This window comes from Rhinolophus hipposideros (genome assembly GCF_964194185.1).
Source record: "Rhinolophus hipposideros genome assembly, chromosome: 21".
NCBI lineage: Eukaryota > Metazoa > Chordata > Mammalia > Chiroptera > Rhinolophidae > Rhinolophus > Rhinolophus hipposideros.
Window position 1 is genome coordinate 18,474,524 of NC_138067.1, and position 13,301 is coordinate 18,487,824.

General features: G+C 40.0%; 3 protein-coding genes across 7 annotated transcripts in view; 1 reads left to right on the plus strand and 2 right to left on the minus strand.

The window, feature by feature from the left end:
* NIP7 (nucleolar pre-rRNA processing protein NIP7) overlaps positions 1-13,301 on the plus strand; it is a 60,809-nt gene that overhangs the window by 1,923 nt on the left and 45,585 nt on the right. The window contains exon 5 of one of the 2 annotated variants that reach the window (XM_081031035.1): positions 1-2,948. The exons of the other annotated variant lie outside the window; for it this stretch is intronic. Within the exon in view, the coding sequence (XP_080887161.1) occupies positions 1-120 (120 nt within the window). The 3' untranslated portion in view covers positions 121-2,948. Of the gene's footprint in view, positions 2,949-13,301 lie in introns of those variants that run through there. 2 annotated transcript variants of the gene reach the window in all.
* Positions 1,444-8,464, minus strand: TMED6 (transmembrane p24 trafficking protein 6). The gene is made up of 4 exons (XM_081031034.1): positions 6,333-8,464; positions 4,997-5,123; positions 3,533-3,681; positions 1,444-1,853 (listed from the first exon to the last, which is right to left on the minus strand). Exons 1-4 carry the CDS (start codon positions 6,543-6,545, stop codon positions 1,620-1,622), a joined length of 723 nt encoding a protein of 240 aa, XP_080887160.1. The 5' UTR covers positions 6,546-8,464; the 3' UTR covers positions 1,444-1,619.
* TERF2 (telomeric repeat binding factor 2) overlaps positions 8,437-13,301 on the minus strand; it is a gene marked incomplete at its 5' end in the record, with an annotated part of 22,111 nt that continues 17,246 nt past the window's right edge. Inside the window, 3 exons of one of the 4 annotated variants that reach the window (XM_081031032.1) lie at positions 8,437-9,615; positions 10,247-10,287; positions 12,052-12,131. In XM_081031032.1, coding sequence (XP_080887158.1) covers positions 9,457-9,615; positions 10,247-10,287; positions 12,052-12,131 — 280 coding nt within the window. In that variant the 3' untranslated portion in view covers positions 8,437-9,456. Of the gene's footprint in view, positions 9,619-10,246; positions 10,291-12,051; positions 12,132-13,301 lie in introns of all 4 variants that reach the window. The other 3 variants (XM_081031031.1, XM_081031030.1, XM_081031029.1) reach the window with 3 other exon arrangements.

Here is a 13,301-nt window from a genome sequence, read left to right on the forward strand (position 1 = left end):
GGTTTTGGGGTGGCAGCAAAGTCTACACAAGACTGCAGGAAAGTAGACCCCATGGCGATTGTGGTATTTCATCAAGCAGACATTGGGGAATATGTGCGACATGAAGAGACATTGACTTAAAACGAAATCATCGCAAGGACTTATGGCTGTGTAGAAGGGCCTAGCTTTGTTTCCTGTGTCTGTTAGGCTCCGCCATCATGTTGAATTTTGTCAACACTGACCTCTTCAGGGACTTCTTAGTTTAATATTCTATATGGACAAATGCAGGCTGGATTCTTATTAAGCAGAAATGGCTCAAGAATGGAGTTTTGGATCTTTGTGTTTGTGAATACCATGTTTTGTATTTGCATCAGAGGGCTTCTTGTTTTGAGTAACAGGAACTAATCATTGGAATTGAAGATAAGAGTAGCTTGTTACTATTTTCTGTGATAATATTTTTTCAAGCTCATGATGACACAATGGATTTTCTTATTTATTTATATTATGAAAGATAGATATTGCCATAACAGAATAGTAGGCCATGTCTGGGATTTTGCAAATGAAATTTGGGTAAAATAACAATTTATTCTGCGAATTTTCTGTATAGTAGGTGCTCTGCAGTGTGGGTGAAAAACTTGGATTCAAACCCTAGTTCTGATACCTACCAGCTGTATGATGCCTTAGATGAGTCATTAAACTTTAATCTTCATTTTCTTCATCTGTTTCAAAAACCAGCTTTAAGCATTTACTTAAGGATGGCTTTTAGAGTTAGAAATCATGATTGTAAAGTACTTAGCACAGTGCCTGGCAAATGATAGGTGTTGAATAAATGGTAAGAATTACCTTTATGTTGCATATACTGAATATTTCTGTTACTAAGAGTAGGATTTTATGAGTATATTTTGATTATATTATCTCGGTTTTTACAAGTTGTTTTCTTTTTCTTGTTCTTGGATGGTGTGATCCCAGTGAATGTTATTTTCATCACCTTGGTTTCCTAAAACACGATTTTCCTTATGAACCTTTATTTACCTTACTGGACTGGACAAAACCACTAACCAGAGACTCAGAAATAGTAATTCAGCTCCTCCATCCTTCCCCAGACCTCTTGAAATCATTTTTAGAATTAAAATATTTTTTAATGAAAAACATTTCAGACAAAATTTTTTAAAACTACCTGTATTATAAAAGTTTTCTAATGGATATACTGCTTTTTTTAAATTCCAAAGTTGACATCTCTAAAAATAAAAACATTTTTCAATTATAAAAAAGCATTCTACCAACTCCTGTTTTTGTATGCAACATATAAAACTGGGTTTTATATGTTTTTATCCCATTTTGTTCAACTCCTCTTCCAAGATTCTGTGTTAACCTCTTAGTGAAGGTTAAAGGACCACTGTATGATGACGGTATTTTGATGGTAACATTTAGCGCATACCTTAGAAATAACCAACATCAAAACTTACACATTTTTATTCCTTTATTGCCATTTGCCTGTGTAGATGAGAGCAACAGACTAAAACTTTCTAAGAGGAGAAGTTGGTTTTTTCCCCAAGAACTTTACAAAGCTGATTTCACCAAAGCTTTGACCAGATTTCTGCCCCAGAAGAAAAGAGCCAGGGCACTGTCGTCATTTTAGCTCAGCATCTTGGCTTCTTGGTGTCTGTAGTCATTGGGACATTGAAGAGACGCTTTAAGAAATACAGCTGCAGGATCCCAGAAAGAATAATAACAAGGCTCTGGGCTGTTGACCACCAGTTCACATAGTTATAGTTTGACTGGAGAAGGAAAAAGTCAGCCATTTTCCTCATGCGGGCAAAGTTGTAGTATCGCCACATGTGAAAGATGTTGTTCTGTACCTTCCGTGTACTTACCTGTGGGGCAGAAAATGAAATAAGGACAGGCCTCCTCTCTACCCCCGTCCAGCCTCACCTGTGTGCTCAGCAGCACTAACCCGTTATCTGCAAGTTGAGTAACTTACTCATGACTTTATGATATGTAATAGGTTGGCTATTATAGTTGTTGATAAATGGTAGTTTTGCTGCATATGAAGAAATGGCCTGCATGTTAGTTTAAAAACAATTTTTTATAATGAAAAACTTCAGTGCTAAAACTAGAGAGCCCGTCCACAGTATCTTTAGATTTACATGTGTATTCTAAATCTGAAGGGCACATCACTGCCCTTCTGAGTGATGTCTTCAGTTCTTTGTGTCTGGTAGAAGACAAGGGCCTGCAGACTTTATCAAAGAGCCAGATAATACAGTGAGTGCTCTAGGCTTTGCAGGCCATACAGTCTTGCAACTACTAAACCTTGCCATCGTAGCATAAAAGCAGTCCTAGACAATAGGTAATTGTCAAGTGAGCATGGCTGTGTTCCAATAAAACCATTTACAGAACAGGTAGTGGGGCTTTTGTGCATCAAGGAGACTTAAGAAAGTGAAAAGACGTCTCACAGAATGGGAGAAAATATTTGCAAATCATATATCTCATAAGGGACTTATATCTAGAATATGTAAAAGAACTTTTAGAACTGAACAATAAGACAACCCAATTTTAAAATGGGCAGAGTTTGAATAGACATTTGTCCAAAGAAGATACACAAATGGCTGACAAGCACATGAAAAGATGCTCATTAGTCATTAGGGAGACAACTCAAAATCACAACATACTATTTCACACCCACTAGAATGCTAATGAAAAAGACAACATGTTTATGAGGATGTGGAGAAATTGCAACCCTCATTCACTTCAGTGGAAGTGTAAAGTAGTTTAGCCACTGGAAAACAGCAGTTCCTTAAACAGTTACCATATGACCCAGCAGAGTATACTGTATTCAGAAATTAAAACATGTTTAACACAAAAACTTGTATGCAAATATTCATAGCATTATTTGTGATAGCCAAAAATTGGAAATAACCCAAATGCCTATCAGCTGATGAATGGGTAAATAAAATGTGGTCTATCCCTACAATGGAATGTTATTCAGTCATAAAAAGGGGTGAGATACTAATACATGCTCCAACGTGGACAAACCTTGAAAACATGCTAAATGAAAGAAGCCAGACACAAAAGGCCATAGTATATGATTCCACTCATGAAATATACAGAATAGGTAAATTGGTAGAGACAAAAAGTAGACTAGTGAAAGTTGGGGGGTATGGAGAATGCAGAGTGATTAATGGGTATGGAGTTACTTTTTAGGGGGATGAAACTTCTGGAATTAAATGCTTGTGATAATTGCAGGACCTTAGGAATATGCTAAAAACCACTGAATTGTACACTTTAAAATGGTGAATTATATTTCAATTAAAAAACAAACAGGCCGTGGGCCAGGTTTGGCCTATGCGCTGTAGTTTTGCCAAGCCCTAGTATAAAACAAATGAGGAATTTCAAGAGCTCCAAGTCATAAAAATTAAAGGTTTCAGATCCCCTTGCCTGTTTGGTTTGTACCCAAATGAGCCCCTTGGCTCAAATGATATTACTCCCATATTTTTAACTTTTCCTCTAAATTTAAAATCAGTTTCCACGGAGGTTTCTCCCACAAAATAATTACCTCAATTGCATCCAGAGTGTCATTCAGTTGTTTTCTTTCATTCTGTTTGTGGTCCATTTCAGGCCCCTCATAGAAGACTCCAAAATTGAGGTACACTTGCACAGAACCAAAGTGATTTTGCTGATTTTTGAGACATAGTTGATAAAAACCTGAAAGAATTCTTAGGTCATTACCAGTCTTGGTCTCCCACCCTTTGCTGATCTCCCACCCTTTAGACTTCCTTGGAAATGTCTGTTCTACAGTGTTAAATGTGCTGCTTTAGCACCTTCTTGTTACTTAGCAAGTACAAAGATCGTTTTTGATGTGGAAGAAAGACACTGATCCTACATGAAACTTACTGCACTAAATATTATTTAGCATTGTTCTGCCAAATATTACTAACTAGTTCTATACTGGAAAGAAAACAATGTCTTCCCCCTCTTTTTCAACCTAAATTCCCCTATTTGTTACTAAGGAATTTCTCAAAAACTTGAGTTGAAATTAATAGCATGGTGTTTGCCTGCTGCTTGTTCACCATTAGAGCTGGGGGATAACATCCTGAACTTGAAACTAGGGAAAAAAATCTACGTGTTGTGAATGAAAGAAACTATCCTCCGAGTAACTAACTGCAAGGTGGTCTGTACAGGGACTGACGGTTTGGGTTATTACTGCTGCTGGTTCTCAACCAGGGTCTCCTCCCCTCGTGTGTGTGTGGGGGGGGAGGGGAGGGCGGAGCAGGATTAGAAAGGTGTGGCAATGGATCTGGCGAAATCATTGTAAGGCACTACTGGCATGGAGGGCCCAAAGATGCTAAATATTTTATAATGCTGAATATCCTCTGCTTTACAATGAACTATTGTCTTATGCTCCTGGTGAGAATCACTGTCAGGAAACGTCTTTTTGCACACCTGGCTGGTAGAGAGGGCAACTAAAACTGACTGGTGGTGACCAGGGTGGGGACGGGTTCTATCTGGCTACAGGAATTTGCTGGTGACCAGGGAAGTGCTTTGTTGTGGCATACGGATATTTGTCATGGCCGTGCATTTCTTTTGTTGAGTCTGTTTTGTGGTAACTGGCTCAATTATTTCGATGACTGGAAAAAGATGCTATCCCATCATAAATTTATTAATTGGAATTCTGTATCACAAATGAATCTGTTTGGTCACTTTCCCATAATCTGGTCAGTTGCAGATGATGAGATAAAATTGAGCTTCAGGACCCTGGCGTTATAATAATTAGTCACCTGGAGACTCTGTCCCCCAACGTGCCAGTGGACTGTGGCTTAATATCCTTGACTGTCAGCAGTCTTTGGCAAAACTGTTTATTGGTGTTCAAGACTAAATTTTTTCCTACTGTTTTAACATCACTATGTGAAAAAGCCATGGCTTTTACATCTCAGGTACTTAATTAATTTCTATACTTCCTCATCATTTCCCAAATTTCAAAGAAACCTATGATTGTAATAGCTGTGGTGATGAAACAGACCTGTCTCTTGAGTAAAGAAGTTAATCTGGCCCCGGACGTTCTGAGAGTTTTCTATGAGGAAGCCTTGTGGGGTATATGCAGTGGCAGCGACATGCCGGTCATGTGACATTCCCAGGGTCCGCTGAACCTGCCAAGACACATGAAAGAAAAGCCCCTGCTACGTCACCAAGAAGCTGGTTAAGTAGTCAGACTGACATCCTGTGATCATCAGCACAGTGGTTCTCAGTCAGGGATGTACGCCTGACCACTTCTGGGAATTTGAATTGAGACAATTGTGGTGGGGGAAGGGGGTGTACTGCAGGACAAAGAATTGCCCCAAATGCCTATAGCACCCGTTAAGAAGACATGTCACAGACCATACAGCTGGTATGCATCGGTTGGTGTGTATGATTCTGATTGTAGAGTTCTTGACTGAACTTGCTTGGTTTTGAGCTCCCTGGTTTTGGCCCAGACTTGGGCTTATTTGATGCATGACAGCAAATGAGGCACTTAGATAGGCACTTGTCACCAAGCGCTGTCTTGATAAGCCCAGGCTACAGTGAGCTGACTGGTAGCAATTGTTTCATTACAAATTTAGAGATTAAAAAAAATCTCTGATAAGTTTTAAGTTACAGTAGAGTGGAGTAAGAGCTGTATACATAATCTATTACTATGTAAACAAATTAGAAAATTAACAGGTTTCTAAGAACAAAGGAAATGAACAGCCTGTAACTTGACTGGTTATTGAGCAGCCTGTCCTTGGGCGTTGTGGTGTGAACTACGGGATAGGTGAACGTACTTGGCCTGTGAACAGGCAACTTGAAAACATTTACCTTCCTACCACAGACAGGACCGTATGGCCGAATGGAGAAACCTTGAGCCAGTGATTTTCCAACTTGCCAGAATTGCCCCTAAAAACAGGGAGTGAATGTTGCTCTTCCATACCTGTAAACTGACGTGTCTTTCTTTGAAATGTGGGTCTGTCTCCAAAGTTCATGTGACTTTCCATTTGACTTTGTACCACCGTATCCGTATTATTTTAGTATTTTAAAAATGTATTCTCCCCCGTCTCATCTCCAAATCCCAGTAAATGTGATGATTACCTTTCTAGGAAGAGGCACCCCATCTATCCCAGGCCTTTGAGCACATTCCCATAGCCCCAATTTGAGAAGCCAAGCCATATGTTTTAGTGATTATTCCTCCGAGAGTGTCTAACTGCAGGTCCATTTCATTAACAAGTGGGGAATCACAGCATAACAAAGACAACCAGAACCTGTTAGTTTAAAATCTGATCCACTTTACAAAAAGGAAACAAAATACAAGTCTTCAGTATGGCCAGAGGAGCCCAAGTACCCACCTCATAACTGAAATAGAAGTATCCAGTCTCTTGGGCAAATTGCCAAAAGCATTCTGTGCCTCCTGGAGGGATCATGATGGCAAAGTCGTATCGATCTGCTCCCCTGAAGAGTGGCTGGTCCCCAGAGCCACTAAGGGGTTCTGTCTTTTGGCTCCTAGCAGAGGTCACTAGGTTCAGAACCACCAGTCCAGCCCCAAAGAGCCAGGGGAACATGCTGGTTCCTGGAGACTCCTCCGCAGGTGAACTGCCTGCAGCGCCTGGAACCGAGGAGTTTTAGATAACTGCTGGGGTAATCATTAACTCCGCAAGTCACAGGCCAGTCTCAGGGCCACACAGAGCTACTCCAGAGTAGAACTGGCACAATTACCCCCATGTTTGGCTCACAGGAAGGGTTTTTTCTCTCACCTCAAAACCTCGGTGGCTTACAAATGTACTTCATGGCTGCTAGATAGAATCTACTTCAGAAGAGGTATTTCCATCCTTCCTTTTGGCTGTCATTTTTTAGTTCTTGGGGATAAACATTGAGTAAATTTATTTACAACCATCTGAATCTACAGATAGAAGATGGTTGGGGAGATTTTTCTCCTCTCAAATTGCTGATACCTGTTGCTCCTTATAAGACACATGCGGCAACACCTGTTTCAATGGACTCTTTCTGCTCAGCGCTACAGTTCAGAGAGCAAAGCACACCGTGGAAGTGCATGCAAAAATTTAAATGGATGACTAGAGTGAGCAAGACAGTGGTCAACCCCCCCACTGATAATCCTCCTCGTTCTGGTACCTTCCATTGGACTGATCATACATATAAAGCTATCCAAAACAACTTAAATAACATTATATTGTTGAAACCTAACTTCTTTTATCCATGACTTCTTTGGCACTCACTGACTTCATGGGCAGCACTGAGCTACGAGATTTACTGCATCTGATTTTATTCTCACAACAGCTCTACCATTATCTATTGCGTCGGAAGTGAAGCGATGGCCATTCAGGTTCCAGTGGCCGGCTCACCAGACCACAGCACGGACACACAGCAGGGGTCCTGAATGCGCTTCATTCTCTTACCCCCCAGGAGTGTTCTGTCGGTCTCTGAGTCCTGCTAGTGTCTAAATGTTTTTATTTCAGCCATAATCTTAACAAAACAGCTTAGCAGCTTCTAACCAAGTATTGCTTCAGAATTCATTGCATTGATTCCAAGTGGTGATACTTTAACTGTCACAGCTAATGAGCAAAGAACAGACTTCGTAATTGTGTTCAGTTCTCGCGGAGCCCAAATGATGTCACTGCATTCTGGAGGCACGGTGGCCCTGCAGCGGTCTCTCGAAGGTGAAGATGAGAGAGCCTGGGATCATTTTCAGTGCGTAGTGGCACAGGCACCTCCACCGGAGTCCCACATTGCCACCATCCTAACACTACTCATGCCGTGAGCAGTGACTTAGATTTAGCAAAACAGTCGGCAGGACGCGGTAAGTTTTATAGTTCTATGAAGCTGTAGGCTTAGTTCTTTGTTTGTACACATTTCAGTAATACAGTAATAAAAACACTGAAGTTATGTTAAAAAATGTTAACGGGCCTGTGCATTTTTCAAATTTGAGAAATGCTGATTGGGACACTCTGCTTCCCTAAGTGCGTCAGTGTCACTCTTCTATCCAGAGAGCGCCCGCCATTGTAACGATGGCAAGCTGAGGGGGGAAAAGTGTCTGCATCCTAATCCAGTTTTGAGGGAGACCACAACTCGCTGCACCCGGATTGAGAGGAGGTGGTTGGACTGAGAGGAGATCAGATTCTCACTGTAGTTTCACTTGAGGTTAATCGATAGAAAAACAGTAGTACCAAACTCCAACACACGTAGTCTCCGACTTACAACTATAGGAGGCATATTAAAAATTCAGCGCTTCTTTATAGCTTTCACTCATTCAAAAGTAAAAAAGGGAAAAGTCTTTTGGCCCCAGAAGTATGTTATAAGGAAATGGACAAATTGTAAGAGGAAACTTTCACCTCTCTGTTCCACATGGCTTCCAAGGATTAGAACATCCAGTACATTTTGACATCAGCTTTTTAACAGTCAACATGGTTCAGCAAAACTTGTTTACCATTTTGCTACCTCCAGCTGCTCATACATGCTGTGCTGCAATTAAACAGTTATTTACATTTGAGAGAAGCAAGACTTTAATGAAGAATACTACAAGTTATGGACAATAGTTTTCATATTTTAAAAAAAGATTACAGAAAACACTTCACTGAAATTGTTTTTGCTAAAAAGACAGTTTTTAAGGATGTCTGAGAGAGACAGCAAGCACAACACGGTACAAAAGGAGAAGGAAATGTTGAATTGCAGTGCAAGACACTAGCATAGCACAATTAGGGAATCAGGTGGAAGCAACCATTTCATGAAGAATGGAATTAGGCATTTATACTCAATCAGGATTATTTTAAGCTTTAAAAGTCCAGCATAAGGAAGGGACTTGGGAAGAGAGAATGGGGGGAGAGGCTAAGCTTATCTACAATCACCAAAAAACACACTGGTTCAACCGCATGAGAAGTGGAGGTTAAACCTGCCTACATAGCCCAGCAAACATTAAGAGCAAATGTCAAGGCAGTCAGGTCTAGGTGTTGATATCACAACAGGCTAAATAGTTTTTAAAGGGACCCTGATTCCACCAGGACAGGTTTCTCGTCAAGCTGGGCCCACGAGAGACGAAGTTCTTTGCATTTGCATCAGAAGGCCAAAGCTTTACCTGGAACAAGTTCACTCCACATAATGATCACGTTGCTGGTTTTAACAGGTCATGGAATCATAAGTGGCTCCTAACAGCCTCCACCATTTTCTAGGAGAAGGTTCTACTGATTACTGGGGATTTAAATTCAAGCAAACCACTAAAGAAGGGAAACACTAACGATACTCTGGCACTGTACAAGCTATCTGCCTGTCATCTCTTCCAAGGACAGGGATAGACTTGGCTTTGTTTTTCAGCTCCATGATCTCCAACAGTGATGAAGTGGAACTGGGACCTCCCCCACATCGGAGGAGGACGCCCCAAATTTTCATCCCAGCCTAGAGCAGACTATCGGGTTCTTATTAGGAACCATGCTCCTGTGACTTCTGTGGACATGAAAGCTTGTTTCAGTTCATGCCGAGTCTCTTCATGGTCCGCCAGCGATCCTTAATCATCACAGCTGTTCGGTTAACAAATGGGTAACTTTTAGAAATGGCAGCCCAGTTTCCTTCCCCAAATTTCTGCACTCCAGCCTTGATCCACTCGCTTTCTTCTACAGTCCACTTCTGCTAAAGAAAAAAGATTACAATGTATCTCTCCACTTATTCACATTTTTATACAGTGAAGAGTTAAACTCCTGAATCCTAGGAGAATAATCTGAACCCAAAAGAAGGGCTTATGTGTTTAAAACACATTATAGACAATAAGTTAACACTGTGGATTTGGACATTTAATAATTTTCCACGTCCTGCCACTTTATCTTCACCAAATAATCACTTCTGCATTCAAACTTCAAACGTGTGTTGTTCATGGTCAGGAAAATGTGTCAGGTTTCTGTCCTAGATTTTTCTTCCAGAGAGTAACTACTACCCTAAGTCCTCACTTAACGTTGTGGATAGGTTCTGCAACTTCAAGCAAAACGACATATAACGAAACCAATTTTACCATAGGCCAATTGATATAAACAAGACTTAAGTTCCTACAGCATCTACCCAACGTTATAACAACATGACATTGAACAAAAGGACGTCATTCGAGGATTTGTGGTATTACTTTAACTTAGTTTGGATTGTCAGAAAAACGCAAAACATTTGTTACCAGGTGCATGGGTAGTCTATCTGTGAAATGTGGGTACCTATTTTACCTCTCATCTACCCACACAACCAGAGAAGATCAGAAAAGAGCATTTTAAATTACCTGCTTTTTTGTTACACTGGTTGTGATCTCTCCATCTGGTACTGCTGGAAAACAGTAAAAGTAGACTCATTTCAAAGTTCATCTTTTTCTGCATAAACCACCAGAAAAAGAATGTCCCTAAGGGGAAAACTTGATTCAAATTTCAAACTTTGAGTAAAGAAAGGACATCATTAAAGGATAATTTGTTTTTGTCCTTTGTTTGCAAGATCCCAATCATTTTAGCCCATGAAATTCTATACAAAGCAAATACTTTACAAAAAGGCACTAGAAAATGTTGGTTAATGATGGGAAAACTAATATTTTCTAAAATTATTGTGGGACTGGTATTTAAAACCCTAACATGTATTGTACATGTTTATATATAAGTATATAATTTCTGCTTTATAACCCCTTGCTAACCACTCTTTTGAAATAACAGTGTTACTGTTTCATGCCAGAATTTTCAAATTCCTGATCATTTTGTACAAGGAAAATTAGGTTCAATTCCTTAAACAAAAAAATGGGGTAATAATTACTGCTTCCCATTCCAACAGACCATGTGAAATCTGCTCAAGCTCCACCCTCTGACCATATGGAAAGAGATGAAAAAACATGGGCCAAGATAATTTTTAAAGGGCCAGAGAACCACAGGAAGGTTTAAAGAACATGCCATTTCAAGCCAATAAGAGCCAGTTAAAAGCTGCAAGAAAAGGCGAAATTACATAAATGTGTAACTTGGAGGGTCTGCCTGAGCAGATGCGTTTTCCCAGTAATGCTTCCTAAACAGTGGAGGAAGGTGGTTCAGGAGCAGATTATTTATTTTTAAATGATGAAGTATTTCATACTATAGTGAAAGCAATTTCTAAATCTGGCAACTGGACTGCACTGGAAGTGGATGTTTTCTAGAACTTTAATATCCTGATGTTTTAAAATATTTAATGCCACTTTTATTGGTTTTCTGTTGCTTCCCCCATTTTCCCTGTGATCTTGATCTTGCCAAGTATGTTTCTGCCTTTGAAGATACTTTTTAAGGACAAAATCTATGGAACTGACAGTGGATTACTACCGTATTTCCCCGAAAATAAAACCTAGCCGGACCCTCAGCTCTAATGCGTCTTTTGGAACAAAAATTAATATAAGATTCGGTCTTATTTTACTGTAATATAAGACTGGGTCTTATATAACATAAGACTGGATATAATAATATAATATAACATAACATAATAAATATAATACCGAGTCTAATATGATATATAATAAATATAATATTAATAATTTTTGCCCCAAATGACACATTTGAGCTGATTGTCCTGCTAGGTCTTATTTTCGGGGAAACACAGTATTTTATTATAAAAATTCTTAGAATCTCCAAAATTAAGGTTTAGAACTTTGATATTTCCATAAAATACGTGGTAGGAGAGATTCTAATGCAAATGCTACGAAGTTTAGTATTCATTACGGAAAAGAAAAGTTTCTCATCTTAGGAAAACACACGTAGAAACTCGTAAGAGATGTTTTACTTAGACAAGAAATGCAGGTAATAACTTCTCCCTTTTCTCATTAAGACTTTAGGAAGAACATAAACTACAATTGAATATAGGATTTATTCAAACAGAACCAGTAATTTTCTTCAAATATAAAGTGCTGCTTTGACAGTCTCATCGTTGAATGGGAAAGGACATGAAACTGACTCCTCATGAATCACTATGAGGAAGTTAAACTTTTTCTAGTCTGGAGACAGGCAGTTTCTGGAACCTGAATGTGACAGTAACATACATGTATACTTCTGCAAGTGTCAAAGGGAGACCAAGGAGAATCTCACTTACCCTGAAACAGCTCCTCCTCTTCCACCCAACTCTCTTTTTCTTCAACCCCATTAGAGTTGTTCCACTTGCCTTTGAGTACTCTGAGGAGAGATGGAGAGGACAAGTGTAAAACAAATTCATCCTGGCTCATCCTTATTGTCCTTGGCTCACTTGTGGCCCTGTGTTCCTCTTTGTTCTGCTGCGACATTTGGAATTCACCTACACACACAACTCCCAACTCCTGACTTGGCCACGTATCCCCATGTTATCATCCCCCCAAGCTGCAGGACCACCCTCAAACTCAGCACTGAATTCATCACCCACCATCCCTCTCAAAATACTTATTTTTAAGGCTGTCTGGGTATTTTGCAAATGAGCAATGAAAGCAATTTGCCTAGTAAGTACATAGACTTGAAAGTTCCATGAGTTTACTATGAAATTACCTTATTGAAGTGGCTGCACTGTTTCCTTTCCCTTGCTTTTAAATTGGATATCCCCAAAAATGTTATTTCTGAGAATAACTAATTTGCTTGAGGCAAAGTATTTTTTCCTTCTCAGGACACTAGCTGTGTTAATTACTATGTATAAATAAGTCAGAAAGCTAAAGTTTTCTATCCACTTATGCGAGTGCTGGGATAAAACTGCCTTTAACCTCTGGGTCTGTCATTTTCACCCGAATAGCTGTTCACTACTCCTGCAATCTTTGCAGATCAGTTCTGTAACCTGCTGCGCCTCTGAACTTGGCATTTCTTACGTGTACAAATGTTTTGGTACTGCCTAATTTCTCATGTTGTGGAAGGGCTGAGGTCTGGGTCCTTATCTTGACTGATAGGTCTGTGTGGTCCCAGGCAAGTCAGGTCGCTTCTTGGTGACTGCGCTCCTCACTGGTGAACTTGGAATTTGATGAGCAGTGGTCTAGAGGGGTCGGCAAACTCCAGCCTGTGGCTGCTGGTTTTTGAACAGCCCTTGAACTAAGAATGATTTTTATATTTTCAAAGGGTTGTAATGCAACAGACACACAAGTGGTCCACAAAGCTTAAAATGTTAACCCTTTGCTGGCCTTTTACAGCTTTGCCCGTGACCCCTTAAATTGCAAGAACCAAGAATTATTTTATTTGGTTAATAAATATCTAGTAGGTACTTGTTCTAAGTGCTGGGGGGGATATAAAAGCCGAGTACGTCATGGCCCTGCCCTCCAGGTGATAAACCCTAAGCCTGCCTTCCCCTCCTCTTCTACCGGTCCGGCTTCCCCAGATGCTCGCTGCTCACCT